The sequence below is a fragment of the Ochlerotatus camptorhynchus genome, unplaced genomic scaffold, assembly GCF_037179485.1.
Source record: "Ochlerotatus camptorhynchus isolate MF236.1 unplaced genomic scaffold, CSIRO-AGI_Acam_v1.1 ptg000493l, whole genome shotgun sequence".
Lineage (NCBI taxonomy): Eukaryota > Metazoa > Arthropoda > Insecta > Diptera > Culicidae > Ochlerotatus > Ochlerotatus camptorhynchus.
Window position 1 is genome coordinate 730,023 of NW_027040978.1, and position 20,198 is coordinate 750,220.

At 39.3% G+C, this 20,198-nt stretch overlaps 2 protein-coding genes across 4 annotated transcripts in view; one reads left to right on the forward strand and one right to left on the reverse strand.

Moving 5' to 3' along the window:
- The window catches only part of Cdep (Chondrocyte-derived ezrin-like domain containing protein), a 221,103-nt gene that overhangs the window by 161,177 nt on the left and 39,728 nt on the right, over positions 1 to 20,198 (reverse strand). The gene's annotated exons all lie outside the window — the stretch shown is intronic.
- LOC135712594 (low choriolytic enzyme-like) lies at positions 494 to 1,539 on the forward strand. The gene is made up of 2 exons (XM_065235548.1): positions 494 to 841; positions 894 to 1,539. The coding sequence occupies exons 1-2, from the start codon at positions 529 to 531 to the stop codon at positions 1,514 to 1,516; spliced, it is 936 nt and encodes a 311-aa protein (XP_065091620.1). The 5' UTR covers positions 494 to 528; the 3' UTR covers positions 1,517 to 1,539.

Consider the following 20,198-nt stretch of genomic DNA (forward strand, 5'->3'; position numbering starts at 1 on the left):
CTTCAAAAATTTTCATAAGAATTTACAGGAAAGCTCCAAAATAGTTCTGCGCAGAATTTAGAGCCACGTCTGAGGTGAATTGCAACAAAATTCCAAAGCCAATTTTAATCAAAAATATGAATTTGACGAATCATTAAGAATTCCAAGAGAATCTTATGTGAATTCCTAGAAAGTCACAACTTCACCCCTCGCAACGGTCAGCGAGCCCCACCTTGCTCATTGATATGCAATGCCATGCGCGGTTAATTACACTTTTTTTTCTCGCAATCGGAAATCAGCAAACGTTAAAAAGTGTGTTACCATTCCATTCACTTTACTACGGGAGACAACAGCGGGGCATCGCTCGCATTCTTGAGCGCTTGTTATTGATAACACAGCAAAGCTTCCTTCAACTGGTAGGCGGTAATGCACCCTGCAGCGTTAGTCTACCTTGGCGAAAACTGCATCGATGAGCTGCTGCTTTATAAGCATGTTCCGTAACGAGTTACCGCAATATAGTATACTTCCACCTTCAGCCAGCAGTTCAGAATGACTGCCACACTTTGGCGGTTGATTGGGGTAGTCTCGATTATCGGTCTCGGCAGTTGCTATCTTCAGACGGATCGACCACCAAATCCCAAGCATGGCAACGGTCAACCACACAGCGAAAACGATCGATCCCGAATAGCTACCCAAATCGAAGAACTAGCGGATGATGGCGAGGTGAATCCCTGGGAACTCAGTGGACTGTACGAAGGAGATATGCTGCTGGATTCGCACCAGGCTAGGAACGGGATACTGAACGAAACCATGCGATGGCCTAACGGAACCGTGCCGTACTATATTGAGGATGATGACTTCAGTAAGTATCTGTCGTAGATCTTGAGACGTAGATAAACTCTATATTATTTCAGCTGATGAACAGGAACTGGTAATTCTGAAGGCCATCAAGGAGTACCACAAGAAAACCTGTATCAAGTTCCGGCCGTACCACAAGAGTGATTTGAACTGGGTGGTCTTCCGTTCGAATAGCAGCGGTTGTTGGTCCAGCGTTGGAATGCAATCCGAAGGACAGACCGTGAACCTCCAATCACCGGGTTGCGTTAAGCACGGAGTGGTAGTCCACGAATTGCTGCACGCTTTGGGATTCTTCCACCAGCAGAGTGCCTCCAACAGGGACGACTTCGTTAGAATCCTCTGGGAAAACATCGAATCCGGTCACGAACATAACTTCGACAAGTACAACGATACTGTGGTGACCAGCTACGGGGTGGAGTATGACTACGGAAGCGTGATGCACTACAGCGGCAAGGCTTTTTCCAAGAACAAAGAACCAACCATTGAGGCTCTGCAACCGAACGTAACGCTTGGACAGCGGAAGGGGCTCAGCGATAAGGACATAACCAAGCTGGATCAGATGTACCAGAGTCGTTGCGTTCAGAGCACCGATCCGGGCGATTCGGAACCGCCGGGATTCCTCGATCAATTTAACTCGTTGCTCGGTTTTCTCGGCAGCAATTTGCTGCTGAATCCGTAGAAAATGCGGCTCGTGGAAGAGGGAACGCAACCCATATCAATCATAATAAAATCTACGATCCAAACTTTGCCGACGAAGCCAAATTTGTATTATTGTACCCTGTCCGCCCAGGTCCATCAATGAAATGAATCAGTATGTCACCGCACAACATGACGAGGCAATTGGGGGGGGCAGAGAGCGGAATCGAGGAAATTGCAATCTAATCTATCACCGTCAAGCCCGTTCCCCGTCTGAATGAGGGGACAAAATTAAATTAATTCAGCGAAATTACTTCACGAGAGAATGAGGGATGGAATTGACGTTGCTTAGCTATCTAACAACATGAGTTCAATTTGAAGTTTATTTCTGGTAGGGGAATGTGGGGCAATTTCGCTAATGGGACCACCCGCTAGCATACTTGAACTATCAATTTCATTTTAGTGTGAAGTCGATAAATTTCAAATGAACTGCAACTGGAGTCTTAAACAAATCTAAATTTAAAATTAAAAAAAAAATGATTGCGAAATCTTGCAAATCTTTCTGGATTAGAATACAAAAAAGTGTGAGTCTGGAATTCGTCGAAACTCAAATAATTCAGCACAAGGGTTAGGTCACTCCGCACAGCAGTCTTGGGTCATCTTTTTTGTCAGTGTGCCGCAGAATGTGTCGATTGTGCCGGTCATAGAGCAAGCTGTGATTTTTTGTAAAATATACATCCCGGCAACCCGGTATTTTTGACACCTTGAATGTTTTGATTTGAAATCGTTCTTCAGTCAGTCAAACAGCACGTTATGTTGTGAACAATTTCAATAAAAGTTGTCCAACAGTGCTCCCATTTCATTTACAACAATCCAATGCCTACGAGATTGTTCCGATAGATGTGCCCAAGCTGTGCCGAATCTAATTTCAGCACAATGTGCTGAGTGACTTACCCCTACATCCAGCATCTTTTTCTTTATTATTACAATTATTATAGTCACTTTAACGCTTTAACGGTCATTCGTGACTTGTCCGGGGTGAGATTTGAACTTTGGCGTGAGAAATATGGATGCAAACCTCTACGCCGGGGTTGACCCCGTTTCCAGAATCTTGATAATAAAATGCTAAAATGTCCGCAAACTTCGCAAAGCACGAAACTTTTAAACTGAAATACGCTTCATGACCCTGAAGAAATGACCGATGTCTTGGAACTTTAATCCCTGGATTAAAATTTTTCAGGTCCAAGCCTTGTAAAAAAATATTGTTTCTCTTTCCTACATAATTCGTAGCATCATTATAGTTTGTAATGCACTTGTGAAGAAAGATTGAGAAATATTTCAATGAATTTAAAGAAAATTCCTTGAGATTCACTGAGCTTCCAGGTCACAAATGAAATTCCCTGAGTTTCCCTGATTGTCCAGGTTTTTTCAGGTAGTCGACATCCTGTGTTTTGTCATTGTCTGTTCCTGAAGAGAAAGTAAATCGGGCATTGACAAACTACAGCACTAGCTCCGGCATTCTAATGTCGGAAATACTCTCCAAATCAAGAGACTAGTCAGTAATGGAACCATTTCGGATATTTTTGCTAACCGTGGGCTAATACATAACGATACGCCTTTGACTCACCACCGTTGTTGGCGATAAACAAAAATATTTATCGTGATAATTTTAATTCATTCTCATATATGTCCCGGTACCGTTACGATAATTAGATAAGCGTGATTGCGCGTACGTAAGCAAGCACACAGAATGGCGAAATTGATTAACGCGATTACACATAGTCAGTAGGGGATTTGTGCTGCTACAACAACGCATAGTTCGTTCGCTTGCAGCATCCATCGGATCGCGTGCTCAACCACGTGTACTCTGGTGGTGATAATTTTAATCAGAATATGCTCCTTTCACACACCTCATCTACCACCGCTCCGGAGCATCCACGCCGGCATCCATCCATCACCGTCATCATCTATGCATGGAGGGAGATTCGTTTCTTTCGCTCGTTTGCCTACCATTCTCTACATGCGATGCATGCTATCGTGCAACAACCTATGAGTGAAGCACTTGCTCCGTCCATAGCACCATGTAACATTAATGCTCTGGATTAAATTGAAACGTCAATAATTGATGAAAATAGATAGACCATCGGTATTCCTCTCAGTAGCGAAACTCGAGGGCGGAAAATGTTTTCCCATCCATTACCATTTGTCGTAGTAGCCACTGCCGTCGCCGTTGGGAAATGAATCTTGGATGACTGACGTCACGATATCTCGTTCGAAAAACTACGACGTAATTACAACAGAATCAGCAGGCTGTTGAACCCTCCAGGGCAGAACGCCCTCTCTCTCTCTCAACACGTTATCACAATATAATGTTCGTAATTCAGGCGGAAAATGAGAAAAGTTAATTCAATTCTCCGATCGTTTGACATTTCTTCGTTCTTCGTTCACACCTATTGGAGGATTTGGAATCGGCGTACATGCACTGAAGAAATAAGTAGGATACGATTGTGTTATGGAACTTTTCCACAAGAAATATTCCGGCGATGAATGCAATAAAAGCAAAATTTTCGCACACAAGAATCCATGTTTTTAACAACTAAGTCCACCGATCTCAATTGGTAGTGAACCTTTCGCCAATAAATATTCATCAGGTTAATGAATTGAATGAACTGCGACCGAACCACAGACAAACAGACGTAACTCTTTGAAAAAGTTTATCTTGAAAACATAGTATCTCAAAACATAGGACCTCAGTAACGACATCTCTCAGGCTTCTCGCGGAAAATAAGCTTGCTCCCTAACTCGCAAACAATATTGCATGAAAGTTCTATAGAATGTATAGAAACGTCAAAGTGATCCGATGCTAGCGCTGCGGCGAGTAGTTCACGAAACTGATAATATTCAAATCAATCGTTAAATGCGTGAACGAAGATACACAATGAAGAGTTACGTCTGTTTGTCTGTAACCGAACAATGATGGATTCGCATTAATTCCAATGCAATGAAACCACGTTTTCTTCAAACTACATAACACTAATCGCATGAATATCATGCGATCAGTTTTCCGAGTGTATAACAATAGAGAACGATTCAGTTGAAGTAGGAAACTTACCTACCTGCTAGAAAAGCTGGCAACATCCATGATCCAGACATTCGCTTCGGAAGGAATGTTTGCTCAATCGCTGGTGGTAATTTGTGCTTTTATCGTGTTCGATCTAATTAATGCATAGTCGCAATTATCAGCAAGATGGCCAGGGAAAATTTTCCATTTTATCCTCAGCTAAGAAGAAGGGTGTGTTCAAAGAAGAGGCGAGAAACTGGTAAATGCCTACTGGATGATGATTGACTTTAATTGATATCAATTGCATCATCAGACAAACTCTTCAATTGTACATACCAGCTGCTGGAGGCAGTGGTGCCGACTTAGGAGGGCCTTTAGCCAATTTCGCTAATCTAGAGCAGCTTTTGGTAAAAATCAATTTTTCAATTTTCGCACAAAAAGTTGAATTTTAACCCATGAGATATTTAGTGAACTTCTCGTACATTAAATGTTGTCTTGATATTGATTTAACATCCCAAGTAACAATTTATGTTTTATGAGGGTTCTGTAGATCATGATTTGGCCTTATAGAATGCTATAAAACCTCTATAAAGCTTGCAATGTTACTAGGGATACAGTAGAAGTAACTTATTTCCTCAATTTACTCCATTTCCTTTCCTTGACATGTCAATTTCCTCACCCTTATTAGTTATTTTTCTGACTGTTTCTGGACTTTCTCTTAGGGATATTTCCGCATATGAAACACTTGTCTTTAATCCTCCGTTATAAAATATATTCCCCGTGCACACTTCAATGTCCATCCCATCTCCGTTGAACCTTTGCTATGGATAACACGTTTAACCAAACGCTTGATCGCAGTGGGATATCTCCGGTGGGAAATCGTTCACAAGCACGTATTGCACATCCCAGCCCAAGTAGCATTGTAAGTTTTATTGAGGTTTTAAAGCACTCTACAAGTCTAAATCATAGTCTACAGTACCCTAATAAAACAAACCCAAATTGTTACTTGGGAGGTAACCAATAAGCCCGCTAATTTTGATTGATTTTGTTATATAAAGCTAACATACGACTAATACAGGACTTTGGCGTATTATTAGTCGGATTATTACTAAGCAGGCTTGTTGGTTACTTGGGATTGCCCCCCTCGCTTTCTTTCCATCAGCATAATCGAAAATTTGATATTCAGAATTGTGCTTTCACAAAATTAGAAAGTTTTGTCCATGCTCAGGACTGGTGGTGCTGATGCGATATAACAGTAGTGACTTTAGTGACTCAAATTACGGAAGTAGTGACCAAATAGTGACTTGTAATTACTACATAAGCAACCATTTATATGGTAACTTAGAAATTGAAATACGGTTTGATATTGAAATAAACTTTTGGAAATTAAAAATCAAATTTCATAAATTCCTCTAATTTAATCGAATCTCACAACGGAATCTCCTGTAAAGAGCATTTTAAGTTATTTGAATAATTTACCTTTGCTTACGTTGTACATGATGACTAGCAAATAGTAATTCCCATTTTTTTTTATGATTTTGATTTTATTCTGCGTTTAAAATCTAGGCAGATAACTTTGATAATTCGCTAAGAAATTTTCCAGAAATTCTACAGGATTATCTCAATAACTTTTTTAGAATAATTCCTCTTCTCTTAAACTTTGAGGTAAATAAGCTTTTACAAATATAATATCGCATTCTTGAAATTCTTTGCAGAACAATCAACAAAATTCTTGGAAATAGATTATTTTCGTAGTTGGAAATGCTTAACATCAAATATCAGGATTAAAGTGGACATTTTATACGATAGATGAGGAGATGAAAGTAGAGGGTTGATAGTTCCGTTATAGTGTGAAATTTGTATATAGAAAGTAGAAAGCGAACAAAGGCCAATTTTGAGGATGGTACGAATTGGGTAGAGCATCTCCTTTACCAAACTCATCCGTTAATGAGGGATGGTGAAGGGTGTTTCCCCCTGCCACCACTGGCAAAATGTACCTCCGATGTGCGGAAACAGTTCTATCGATTGTTTCACACTCAATTTGTCATCTGACAACTACTCGATTCGTACCTTCCTCAAAATTGTCCTTTGCTCGCTTTCTACTTTGTATATACAATTTTCACACTGCCGTACTATAACGAAACTATCAACTCTTTAATTTAATCTCCTCATCTATCTTAAATCTTCACTTTAAGTCTGATATTTGACGTTAAGCATCTCCGACTATTTAAATCGTTATTTCATAAATTTCTGCTTGGAATAATCTTGGACTTCTCCCCTTCATTCAATAGAAAATTCAATTCGTATTCTCCTTGGAATCCCCATAGTATTTCCTCAGATTTCTCAAAAACAAAAATCCATCACAGAATAACTTTGAAACTCTTCTCAGAATTGCTTTGAGATCGAACCCTAAAAAATTCAATTCTATTGGAATTTTTCTCGGAATTTATTTCGAACTCTTTAGAATTCTCTTGGAAGTATCTTCAGAAACCACCCGAGTATTCTTTTGGAACTATCCGCAGAGATCATCTTTGGAGTTCACGGGATTTTCATGGAATTTTCATCAGAGCTTCCTCAACCAAAATTTCAGAACTAATTTTGAATTCTTATTAGAATTCAGCTCTAATAATTTAAACAATAATCAAAAGCGACGCTGGTATGTGTTAAGCCAAGTTTAACTATATAGATAAACCTGGCTTAAGATTTAAGCGGAGATGAAGAAATCGGTCCTCAGAGCACTTAATTTTACATGAGACTTTTGTAGTCTGTTGGTATTCTTCTCTGATATATCTTAGTGTCACCCCTAGAATCCTTTCTCTTAAAATTTACTTTGGATTTTTTATAGTTTGTAATCATCCTTGAAAGACTTTTGAAAATCTATCATAGACAAATACCTTTGGAAAGTATACAAGATTTACAATTTATTTTCTATGAAAGGAAGAATATTTTCCCCGATTTTTAATCGAAATTGAAGTCATTCCCATATAGTTTTCCTGAGCTTCTAAAGTTTAGCGGATCACTAGTAGCCCTGGTTAAAATTTTCAATTTTTTAACAGGCATGTATATTTTGTTAAAACTACTGTAGACTTCTTAGGTAATCAATTTAAACATTTTGTTAATATTTTTAAATTTAACTCTATTTTAGTAGTGAAAAAGTGACTTTAGTTAGGTATATAAAAAAGCAACATTTGTCACGTTTCATATGATTTGAACGGGACCGAAAACAGTTTCAATAACTGTTTCTATAAAATATGTGTTCTCCTGGAAAGGACCAATTGTTCGATCTCCACAAATTCCACATCCTCTCCACCCCATCGTTGGTTGTCATCAAGGTGATCACGCTGACTGCTGCTATTTTACCACACCGTCCGTCCGATGCGAAAATGAGCGGATTCACAACATCAGGCACTCTAGCCTGACTGCGGTATTGTTCAGCAGAGGCAGAGGGAAAAATTCCACCTTTTCCTGATTTGCTCCTGCTTCTGCTTGCCACGCCGTCCGAAGTATTAATGTGCGGAGGAACGACAACAGAGCTCTTATATAGTTTTACAGATTCAAGCAAAACGATGCGCTATCAAATGGAACTCGATTATGACGACTTGGTTTGGGGAGAACGTTTATTTCATTGAAACAGTGATAAAACTATCACTTTTTATTTGAACACTTTTCAGCGATTTTTTTTTCGAGAAAATTGGAAAAGCATTCATCGTAGTAGATTGTGAGAGTTATTTTCTATCGATTGGTGTATTTGGATTTTAATTTCATCTATAAATGACAGAGTTATAAGCGTTCAAAGCCTTACACCTTTTCGTTACGGTCGCAATTTTAGATTTTCGATTTACCCCGAGTACCTTCCTGTAAGAAGTAGTCTACGTCAAAATATATTGCTCCCATTTTGTCAGATCTTGGCAAGATTTTTATGAAATAGCTTAAGTCGACAAGGAATTTAGTAACAGTTTCCAGCATCAAAAAAATCTGAACCATCAGAAAAAAAAAGACATTTCCAGGTGCTTTAGCGTTTAGGTGTCTTCGGAGAAGTTTCAAAAGCTCATGCAGTGGAAGCGTCCGATGGCTCAACATTTACGATTTTTCATCCAGAAGTAAATAGACATCATGTCACAAACAAACAGGTGGATTTGGCCACATCCGGGTGCCCAGAACCGATTCTGGCAGGGTCCCAAAAAGGACACTTCCAAAACCTTATGTACTAGTGCCGTCCGACGACTCAAAATTTAAGATTTTTCATCCAGAAGTAAATAAACATCATGCCATGGACTAACAGGAGGATATGGCCTCTTCTGGATATCCGAATCCGGTTCCGACAGTGCTCCAGAAAGGTTATTTCCAAAACCTTATGTAGCTTATGTGAGGTGAGGCTAGCCAAAACGTATTGCTTACTTACGTAGCTATCTCGGAAGGGTTTCACTATTCGCGTTTTCCGTTTCTCGGATAGAGAAAATCGAATGAGCATTTAGTTAACAGTAGAAAGAACAAAATGGACAGACTACGATCGACTGAAGAGGGAAGGAGATACTTTCATTTGATATCTCACGACCGTGACTAACGAATTCCATTGGATTTCCATTTCCTTGAATCAGTGTTGGAAAAGTTCGCGATATTTCACGAAGTTCACCAAGGGAAAAGTTCGCGAGTCATAGTGAGTTTTCGCGAACTTTTCCATCACTGCCTTGAATCATGCCTTGAGTCTTTTCACTTTGATCCTGACTGCGGTAGAAGAAGGTCTTTAAGAAGTGTCCTTAAGGTTAAATTAATCAATTCTATGTTCCCCGTGTAGGCTCTAGGAAAGTAGTTAGGGGCTGTTCATAAACTACGTCGACAGTTTAGGGGGGGTTGACAATTATCCACGGCACAACGTAAGCTTCGAAGAAAACCGTAAGTAGCGAACACCACTTGCATGCAAGACCGTTAGCACGGACACAGTTCGGACAGGCGCAATAGGCGAATACTAGTATCGACGGCACTAGATAGGAAGTTAGAGAGGAACAGATTTAGGCCGGCCAAGCTCAAAATCATGTATGCGTATAATAAAACCCAGGTTATCAAATTTACTGAATAAATGTAGTTACTGAACTTTCCCGTCCCAAAAGTTAATCGTTTTGCATTTCTATTCGTCAATTCATTAGATTGGTTGTGCGTTCGTCTTTTAGATCAGGAAAGGATTAATGAGTCAGAGGAATTGCTGCCAGTGATGATACCCCTGTTTGGATTGTTTGTGGATTAGAAGTTCTATGGGCTCGGTAGTTAGATTTTGGGGTTTCAGTGGGTATGTTCGCTTCCTTTATGAGGCGCTCAAGTCTGTTAGTTTTGTTCCCGACGCTGGTAACTAATTTCAGAGCTGGCTCATTTGGCCAGTATCTAGTCGGGCATCGTGAAGCACGACGGGTGATCTTCTTCGCAGGTGGTGCATAAGCTACCCGTTTAATGAAACCAACCGGGAACAAGGAACAGAACCGTAGCTTCCAGGGGGCCGCTACAATGCAATTCGCTTTGTATTTTTTTTTTCAGAATTGTCTTAAATGTTTGCACAGAATTATCGTGAAGTTCTCCTTTAAATTCTTCTGAAAATTCACATGGAATTCTACATTATCTAGAACTTATTTCCAAGATGCCCCCAAGCATGATTGACCGCCCGCGGATGCTACTCTGTTATTGCCAGATCAGCTGTAATTACACAGAGAACCAATAGACGATGCTTGGGACTAGCATTCATCCTCAATGTGTAAAAACTGATGATCTAGCGTCGGCCGCGCCCAAACGCAGGTCAAGAAAGGAATGGATAGGAATGTGTTGAAGTGCCAAAAAATCCTTCGAGATGCCCTAGAAATTATCCTCGAAATAGACTTAAAACTCTTCTAACAAATCGTTGGGAATTGTACCTCCAAAGTTCGGTTTCCTTGATATTTTTCATGGATATTAGAATCCTCTTCACAATCGCCATGGAGTTTTATACAGAGCTACTACAAAACAAAATACTCTGAACACATACAATTGACTTGAGTTCTGGTCATATTCTCTGAAATACTTTGGTCTTATCGCTAGAATTCATTCTGAATCGGCTTAACATTGCTTTGGAATTTGTTTCTAAAATTCTAATAATAGTTCCTCAAAGTGATTGTATCTTGAAAATCTAGTTCATTCCTTATTATTTTGTCTTGCGGAGGAGACCGAATCATATTTTTTTTTTTGATTTTTAAATGAAATTCACTGAATTTTCCCGGTGACTTTGCATTCCCCGTTGTTTCCCGGTTTTCCCTAATTTCGGGTTCACTGGGCACCTTGCATATCTCCCTTGTCACTAATCTTGAAACATCTTTGTGTTATCCTTTAAATTACATCTAAATACTCTTAATTCTTCAACGTGACAATATCCTAAAAAATCAGTCTTTCTAACAAAAACCTTGAAAACATGCCAAGGACCAGAATCTTATTTATTTTCCGGACAGAGGATGTTACATATAGTTTTCCCGATTTGACATTCAAATTCACGGGCTTTCCCGGTGATTTCGAATTCTCTTTTTTCACTGGTTCACTGGTCACCCTGTGTATTGTATCTGTTCTTCAAATACAGATAGTTTTTTTTTCCTTGATTTGTTTTCCGTCGATCTTGTTTTCCGTACTGAGCACCAATGCTACCGACGTGCCAGGAAGGCAGCTCCCACACCTGGACCCTACCTATCGACCCATCAACTTATGAACCGGGGACCAACGGCTTTACTTCCCTTCCGAAGGAAGCCGGGATCAGAGATGTTATGCCTCAGAACAAAACGGCGGCGCCGACTGGGATTGAACCCAGGCCTGCTGGGGTGAGAGGTAATCACGCTTACCACTACACCACCGGCGTCGCTAAATACTGATAGTTTGTACTTGTCATTTACTAAAGGATGTTCCACATCAAATTGCATCACGGAAAAAAATCTGTAGAAAATTACCCATTAGGTATTTTCTCTTGAAAATTTGGGTAGAAGTAGTTCAGAGTGTAATTTTTACACTGTATTTTTATCGCAGTCAGTTTTTCGAAAGTTTGAAAAAATGGCGTCATTCGAAAAGCAGCGTCGCGAATTGATTTTGTGCAAGCACGCGGAAAATCCTAGACTCTCTCATCGGGACATCGGAAAACAACTCGGAATCGTGCAGTCGTGTGATTAAACGTTACTACGAAACTCTGAGCATTGAACGGAAGGAGAAATGCGGTCAGAATGGATGTTCTATTAGTGATCAGGATCACAAGCGTGTCGTGAAAGCGTTTAAGCGGAATCTCAATGCTCCGGTCAGGGATGTGGTCAAAAAGTTGAATCTGTCCAAGATCCGGGAGGGACTGCATACGTACAAAGTGTAGAAAGCTCCAAACCGTGACGAACGGCAAAATACGGTGGGAAAGTCACGTACTGTACACCCAGATGCTGACGAAGCCTCATTGTGTCATCATGGATGATGAGACTTACGTCAAGACGGACTTCCGGCAGCTTCCGGGGCTACTGTTCTTCACCGCCCAGCACAAGTTTGATGTTTCGGAGGAAGTAAGGAAGCAGAAACTTTCAAAGTTTGCCAAGAAATACATAATTTGGCAAGCGATCTGCTCATGTGGCAAACGGAATGCGCCGTTCGTTACTACTGGTACTGTAAACGGGTAGATCTACCTCAAGGAGTGTTTACAGAAGCGTCTGCTTCCTCTGTTGAAGCAACACGAGGGCCCTACGATCTTCTAGCCGGATCTAGCTTCGTGCCACTATTCAAATGCTGTCCTGGAGTGGTACGAAGCCAACGGGGTCACTTTCGTACCCAAGGACATGAACCCCCTCCCAACGCATCGGAACTAAGGCCCATCGAAAAATACTGGGCTAGGCATTACGGAAGCATTCCAAGGAGGTCAAATCTGAGGAAGACATGAAGAAAAAGTGGGTTTCCGTATAGAAGAAGCTGCAGCCAGATGTTGTACAGAACCTAATGAGTGGAGTTAAGCGTCAGGTGCGAGCTTACGGTTATGGTATTGAAATTGAATGAAAAATCATTATCTGAAAGTTTGAAAAGAATCGGTCAACTAGGTAATTTTCTACAGCGTCTTTTCCGTGAAGCAATTTGATGTGGGACACCCTTTACCTCCAAAAGTTGAACCTTATGTACTACCACCAAAAGTTCTTATGACTAACGTATCACTTTTTCAAGAAATCTAATTTTACTGAAAAGAAACGTAAGTGAACAGTCTCTACACTCAAAATAATTATACCACCATTAATTTAGCATTCACGCAAGATTTCATACATTTCATTTTACTGCTTTTACTAAGGATCGTAACTTGGACTGAAACAAAGGGTCTTCCGCAAGTTCGCTCTGAAATATGTCTGATCCGTATTTCACAACCATCAAACTATGTGTAGAGAGAAATATCTCCCTAACCGGTCTGAACTGATGACCTTCGAATTCAAATGACAACTCTTATCCACTACATCAAGTGAGATCTTGATCACACTGGGCAATAGGGAAACGTAAATTATTGCCTGAGTTTTGAGAATCATATTCAGTTGCTGGATGATTTCAGATCCTGACCTGACGCATTGCAATTATTAAAATGAATTGAAATAGCTAACATCCTATAAACATATCTAGATAGAGCTGGAATTAGGGCAAAACAGCTTTTGTAAACAATGACTTCTCTAGATGATTTCTCGATTTCTCGCACGCCCACGCAAACCAACATAGCCAACGGGAAGGGGAAGTCTTCCCCTACCCGATGGCGACGATGATTTGAGTTAGCGAGTCTTGGCTTTCTAGAAATCATCGAGAGAAGTCATTGTTTACTAAAGCTGTTTTGCCCTTATTCTAGCTCTATCTAGATATGTACTCTTCTTAGCGAACTTTAGTATTTTACGAAGAGTAAAGGGCGTTTTGAATTGATTATTATTGATTCACTGTGGCAAAAGAACGTAAGAATTTCATTTCATAAGAATGAATTTTAGCCACAAGAAATCGGTATGAATATCATTGATTTGCCTTATGAAAAATAATGCTGGCAACAAAATAATAAAACGGAGCAGACTGGAACCGAACCAAGGACGTTGTCTTTCAACGCTTGGAAAAATGAAATGGCATATAAGAGCTACCTCATGTTAGACGAAAATCATTCAGAAGGCACGCTTATGAAATTCATATGTGTCATTCATAAGTCGAACCTTATGAAATTCTTAAGTTTATTTGTCTCAGTGTTGAACATCTCCTGAAATGTCACGGGGTTATAGTATGCCTTTTAACCGTTGGTCCTTATCCAAATTTATAATGTTTAAATTGAGGATACACTAAGGCAGTGTGATCATGTGTTCTAAGGGTTTTTAACATACAACTTCACACGAACCACTTTCTAGTTAAAATTCCAAATCACAAACTGGGTCAACTACCCGTACTACAGTACACTTGTCCTACATTGATCGTAATATGTCTTACATAAAATCACGTACCGCTCCGCGCACAGGAACAGACAATCACAGAGACACCGAGTCACTGTCGGTGGCAGAACCCAATCGATAATGTTGTTCGTGTTAATTGGCACCACCACTAAGTGATGTGGCGTTGACTCTACCGAACCGGTTTTTGTCATATCGGTTGTTGTTCAGTTCAGGTCTCTGTGTCTTTGGAATTATCTTTCCTACTACAACAGCCCCCTTTTGGTGCCATACCTATTAGTAGTGCAATGGAATATCGCGAATCAACTTTCACAATGGTCAACGCTATTTTTATGCTCGTCGTCTAAGCAACGCAGATGTCGGCCGAAATAGATGTACAGACAAACTGCTGATAAAGTGATATATGTACGAACGCCTACTCCAATGGAGGAATAAAAAACAAACAATCATTTACATGTATACACACACATCCGGAGTCTTTTTTTGAATAGGACCTATATCCATTTGTCAATCAACAAATCGATTAACTTGATTCACTTTCTACCGCGAACTGAGTGGTGGATTTGCAATATTGATACATACAACCAAAGGTTCAAAGATTACATTTATCATTATAAATGCGAATCAAGTTAAACGATTTTTGATCGACAAACGGACATAGGACCTATACAAAAATTTATCGAGAAATCTGAACTCGATAAGGCCGATGAAGAACATGCGTAAAAAGAAAGGAACCGACTAAAATACACGAACCCGTTTTGGTGACTCTCCGCTGAACCGACTGTGATAGCGACCCGTTACGTTTGAACGCTTACAGTTAGACTGGTTTAGTTAGGTTTAAAAAAAAAGTCGTATACCTATGAGCGTTGAAATCCTGTAAAGAAGTACGCTTTTTAGCTCTGATCGATGCTGATTAAGCCCTAACAAACATCAACTGTGCCAATCTAATGATATGAACGTTTATTTTGATATGGTTTGCTATCAAAATAAACGTTCATATCATTAGATTGGCATTTTTAATTTCTGAAGAAAGTTGAGCTAACTAAAAATGTATTCGAACCATTCTGACGCATGGGTATGAATATCAGAGATGCCGACCGATTTAATGGGTTTTCTGGCATGTTGTTTCTCGAAGACAGATGCCAAGTCGCAGCAGCCTCGGCAGAACATGAGAACACATCGAAATTGCAATATATAGGAAACAGAAACCATATCGACGGGGATTTTTTGTTTGTTTTCTTTTTCTTCCTAGACCTACGTGATGTCTTATCGCGAACAAGGTCGAGCTGCGGCGGGTAACCATGTATCCGCGAGCTCATCAATCACGTTTTTCTCTATGTACAAACACACACACAACTCGGGGCTCGTGTTTGCTCTTCCCTTCGGCAATGAAAAATAAATACAACAGATAAGAATATAAAAATAATACATAGTGCTACTGGCACCGTAAGGTGTTAACTCACAATCGTGTATTTATGCGAGTGTCAATCATTTCCGTTACCCGCTCCTGACTAACCAGAAAGCGCGAACCTCTTTTGGAGGAAGACGATGAAGGCCTAAAACGTGTACTGACTACCAGACAAAACGTCACGCTACTTTGGAGACACAAGTTCAAACAAATCAACTTGTTCGTGCCATCTTACTCGAAAAACACGTCTTTGGTACCTCTGTAAGTATAGGAAAAACAAACGATATACAAACAAGCCTCTCGCTTGAGATCATCTCACGTGACGGGTTGTGCGTATGAGAAGTAACAGGAAGAGCTGCATTAAACAAACACCCATAAAACGGGTAACCTCAAACTTGTTATGTGAAAATCGTAGAGGGTTTAAAAAAATCCCGGAATTCTGGATTGTCTTTTTTGGAATCCCGGAAAAAAAATGGGATCCTGCGATTTTTTTTAAACGCTTAAAATAACGAAATTTACCAATAATAGAGCGTACACCGTTCTGATTCATATTTCATCTACAGGTTTAGCAACTTGCAGTCAATTTAATTGTTTGTAAGAAAGTTTGAACATACTGAGAGCTTAGCACATATCATCGGTAAGAGACGTGTGTGTGAGAAAATTTGCGAAAAAATCTAAGGGCACCGGTGGGATTCGAACCCACAATTCCCATTCAGTACACGGGTGCATTGCCAATTATACAACGGTGGACCTATATGGTCTATGGATGTATTTGGCTAATGACATTTGAGTTTCGAATCCATTTCCCACCCTAGTCTTTTTGCGCAAGCGTTCTCTAATACACAACAATCGTCTATTATCGACTATATGTGCTTGTACCGTTGTATAATTGGCAATGCACCCGTGTACTGAATGGGAATTGTGGGTTCGAATCCCACCGGTGCCCTTAGATTTTTTTCGCATATTTTCTCACACACACGTCTCTTACCGATTTTTTTTTTTTTTTATTTTTTTTTTAACTCTTTATTTGTTCCAAATTCAAAATAAATTACATTTCATTTTAACCTAGGTGCTCCAGTTACTGCAGTAACGTACCAGCCTTAATTGTTATGATATATATCTAAGTGTTTTTACATTGTTCATGTCTTGGCAATTCAGTATTTTAAACAGGTTTTTTAACCTGCATGTCAGTATAACAATTGATATCTTAAAACTAAAAACTAAAACTAAATCTTATCTAAGTATAAAGGGAATTAATCGTTGCAATTGAGGATTGCAACGATTTTTGCCTGAAATTATTAATTATTTTGTTGGACATTTGTGCTAAAGTCTCAACATTCGAAATTCTATGTACTTCGGTTGTACTGTACCAGGGAGGCAACTTCAAAATCATTTTCAGAATTTTGTTCTGAATCCTTTGAAGTGCTTTTTTCCTGGTAGTGCAGCAACTAGACCATATTGGCACAGCGTAAAGCATGGCCGGTCTAAAAACTTGTTTAAATATTAGAAGTTTATTCGTCAGGCAAAGTTTGGATTTCCTGTTTATAAGAGGATACAAACATTTAATATATTTGTTACATTTGGCTTGAATGCCCTCAATGTGATCTTTAAAAGTTAATTTTTGGTCAAGTATTAATCCAAGATATTTCACTTGGTTTGACCAGGAAATTGGAACTCCGTTCATAGTGACTATGTGACTACTACTAGGTTTCAAAAACGAAGCTCTAGGCTTATGTGGAAATATTATAAGTTGAGTTTTGGAAGCGTTGGGAGAAATCTTCCATTTTTGTAAATAAGAAGAGAAAATATCTAAACTTTTCTGCAGTCTGCTGCAAATAACACGAAGACTTCTTCCTTTAGCGGAAATGCCTGTGTCATCAGCGAACAAAGATTTGTGGCAACCCTGAGGCAAATCAGGGAGGTCCGAAGTGAAAATGTTATACAATATAGGCCCAAGAATGCTACCCTGAGGAACTCCTGCTCTAACAGGTAGTCGATTAGATTTGGAATTTTGATAATTTACCTGCAGAGTTCTGTCAGTTAAATAATTTTGAACTAATTTCATAATATAAAGTGGAAAATTAAACTTTTTCAATTTAGCAATCAAACCTTCATGCCAAACACTGTCGAATGCTTTTTCTATGTCTAGAAGAGCAACTCCAGTTGAGTGGCCTTCAGATTTGTTTGAACGAATTAAATTGGTAACTCTCAAGAGTTGATGAGTAGTTGAATGCCCATGGCGAAATCCAAACTGCTCATCTGCAAAAATTGAGTTCGTATTGATGTGAAGCATCATTCTATTCAAAATTATCTTTTCAAAAAGTTTACTTATTGAAGAAAGCAAACTTATTGGACGGTAGCTAGAAGCTTCAGCTGGATTTTTATCCGGCTTCAAAATTGGAACAACTTTTGCATTTTTCCATTTATCAGGAAAGTATGCCAAATGGAAACATCTGTTAAATAATTTTACCAAGAAAGACAAGGTACTCTCTGGGAGTTTTTTGATGAGGATATAGAAAATTCCATCATCACCTGGAGCTTTCATATTTTGAAAATTTTTAGTTATAGACCTTACTTCGTCCAAATCAGTCCCCCAGGAATCATCAAAAATATTTTCCCGAGAGAAAATATTCAGAAAATCCCGAGCAACCTGATTCTCAATAGGACTAGTAAGACCCAAACTGAAATTATGGGAACTCTCGAATTGCTTAGCAAGTTTCTGAGCTTTTTCCAAATTTGTGATCAAAATTTTACCACCTTCTTTAAGCGCTGGAATAGGCTTTTGAGGTTTTTTCAAAATTTTTGTGAGTTTCCAAAAGGGTTTGGAACTCGGGTCTAATTTAGAAATATTATTTTCAAAAGTTTTGTTCCTCAGGGCAGAGAATCGCTTTTTAATTTGTTTTTGCAAATCCCGCCAGATAACTTTCATGGCAGGATCGCGTGTTCTTTGATATTGTCTCCTACGGACATTTTTAAGACGGATCAAGAGCTGAAGATCATCGTCTATTATAATTGAATCGAATTTAACCTCGCATTTTGGTACTGAGGCAGCTCTTGCTTCAACTATAGAAGTAGTCAGAGATTCAAGAGCATAATTAATTTCATCTTTGGTTTGCAAAGGAATGTTTGGATCGAAGTTATATTCCATAAATGTTCGATACTGCTCCCAATCAGCTCTATGGTAATTGAAAGTAGAGCTGTTGGGATTACAAATTATTTCTTGGGATATTTCAAAAGTTACTGGAAGGTGATCAGAACCGAAGTCAGCATGGGTAATCAATTGGCTACAAAGTTGACATGAATCAGTTAAGACCAAATCAATAGTGGAGGGATTTCTTGCAGAAGAAAAGCATGTTGGGCTGTTTGGATATTGAATAGTGTAATAACCTGCAGAACAATCATCAAACAGAATATTACCATTGGAATTGCTTTGAGCATTATTCCATGAGCGGTGTTTTGCATTAAAATCACCAATAATGAAGAATTTAGACCTATGACGGGTAAGTTTCTGGAGGTCACCCTTGAGAAAATTCTTTTGCTGGCCTACGCATTGGAATGGCAAATAGGCAGCTATAAACGTAAGTTGTCCAAATTTTGTTTCAACAGAAACCCCCAAAGTTTCAAAAACTTTGGTTTCAAATGAAGAAAGAATTTTATGTTTGATTCGTCTATGAATAATGATGGCAACGCCACCACAGGGTCCATCAAGACGATCATTTCTATAAATCAAGTAATTTGCGTCCTTCTTAACCTTATGGGCAGGTTTAAGGAACGTTTCAGTTATAACGGCAATATGCACGTTATGAACTCTTAAAAAGTTAAATAGCTCGTCTTCATTATCTTTAAGAGATCGAGCATTCCAATTTACAATATTTAATGCTTTAAAATCCATTACTGAATTTTAAAGTCATGACAATATTATTTGCAAATTTTACTCCAGTTTGAATAGCATCAAACATGGAGTTAGATTTAAGCATATCAGAAATCATGTCAATTAATGAATTCTGTAAAAATTCCATTTTGTGGGCAGTAATGCTTCCTAAGTCAAAATTGTCAAAATTTCCGTTAGAACGTTGGTTAGTATTTTGATTTCTACCCGCTGCAATAGCAGCATAGGTAGCTCCATTAACTCGCTGAACATTGTTAGCAGCGAGGGGAGTAGGTACAGATGAAACATTTGAAGCAGGGGAGATATTTGTACCTACGGGTACGAATGTAGAATTTGTTCCTCGCTGACCGTTGTTAACTGCAGAGGAATTTGTACCTGGTCGGAAACGTGGAGCGTTTCCTACCTGACGGTTAGAACGCGATTGTAGGATCGCTTTGCGAGTCTTACATTCCCAAAAATTGGATTTGTGGTTTTCACCACAATTTGAACATTTAAATTTCTTAGGATCTTCCTTCACAGGACAGTCGTCCTTTGCGTGAGAGGAATCACCACAATTCATGCATTTAGCTGGCATGTAGCAATTTTTAGTTCCGTGACCCCATCCCTGGCACTTACGGCACTGGGTGAGGTTTTGGAAATTTCCTCCAGTCTTCCTGAAGTGTTCCCACTTCACTCGGACATGGAGCATAAGGCTAGCTTTTTCTAAGGCCTTAAGGTTGTTTAGTTCACTAGACTTGAAGTGAACTAAATAAAAATCATTAGAAATCCCGTTGCGCGAATCGCCAGGACGGGATTTCATTTTCATTTTGATTACTTGGAGTGGCACAACTCCAAGTAATTTTGCCAGTTCATCTTTGATCTGATCCAGGGATTCACCACTGGGCAGTCCTTTCATGACAACCTTGAACACACGTTCAGTTTTGGTGTCGTAAGTAAAAAATTTGTGCTTCT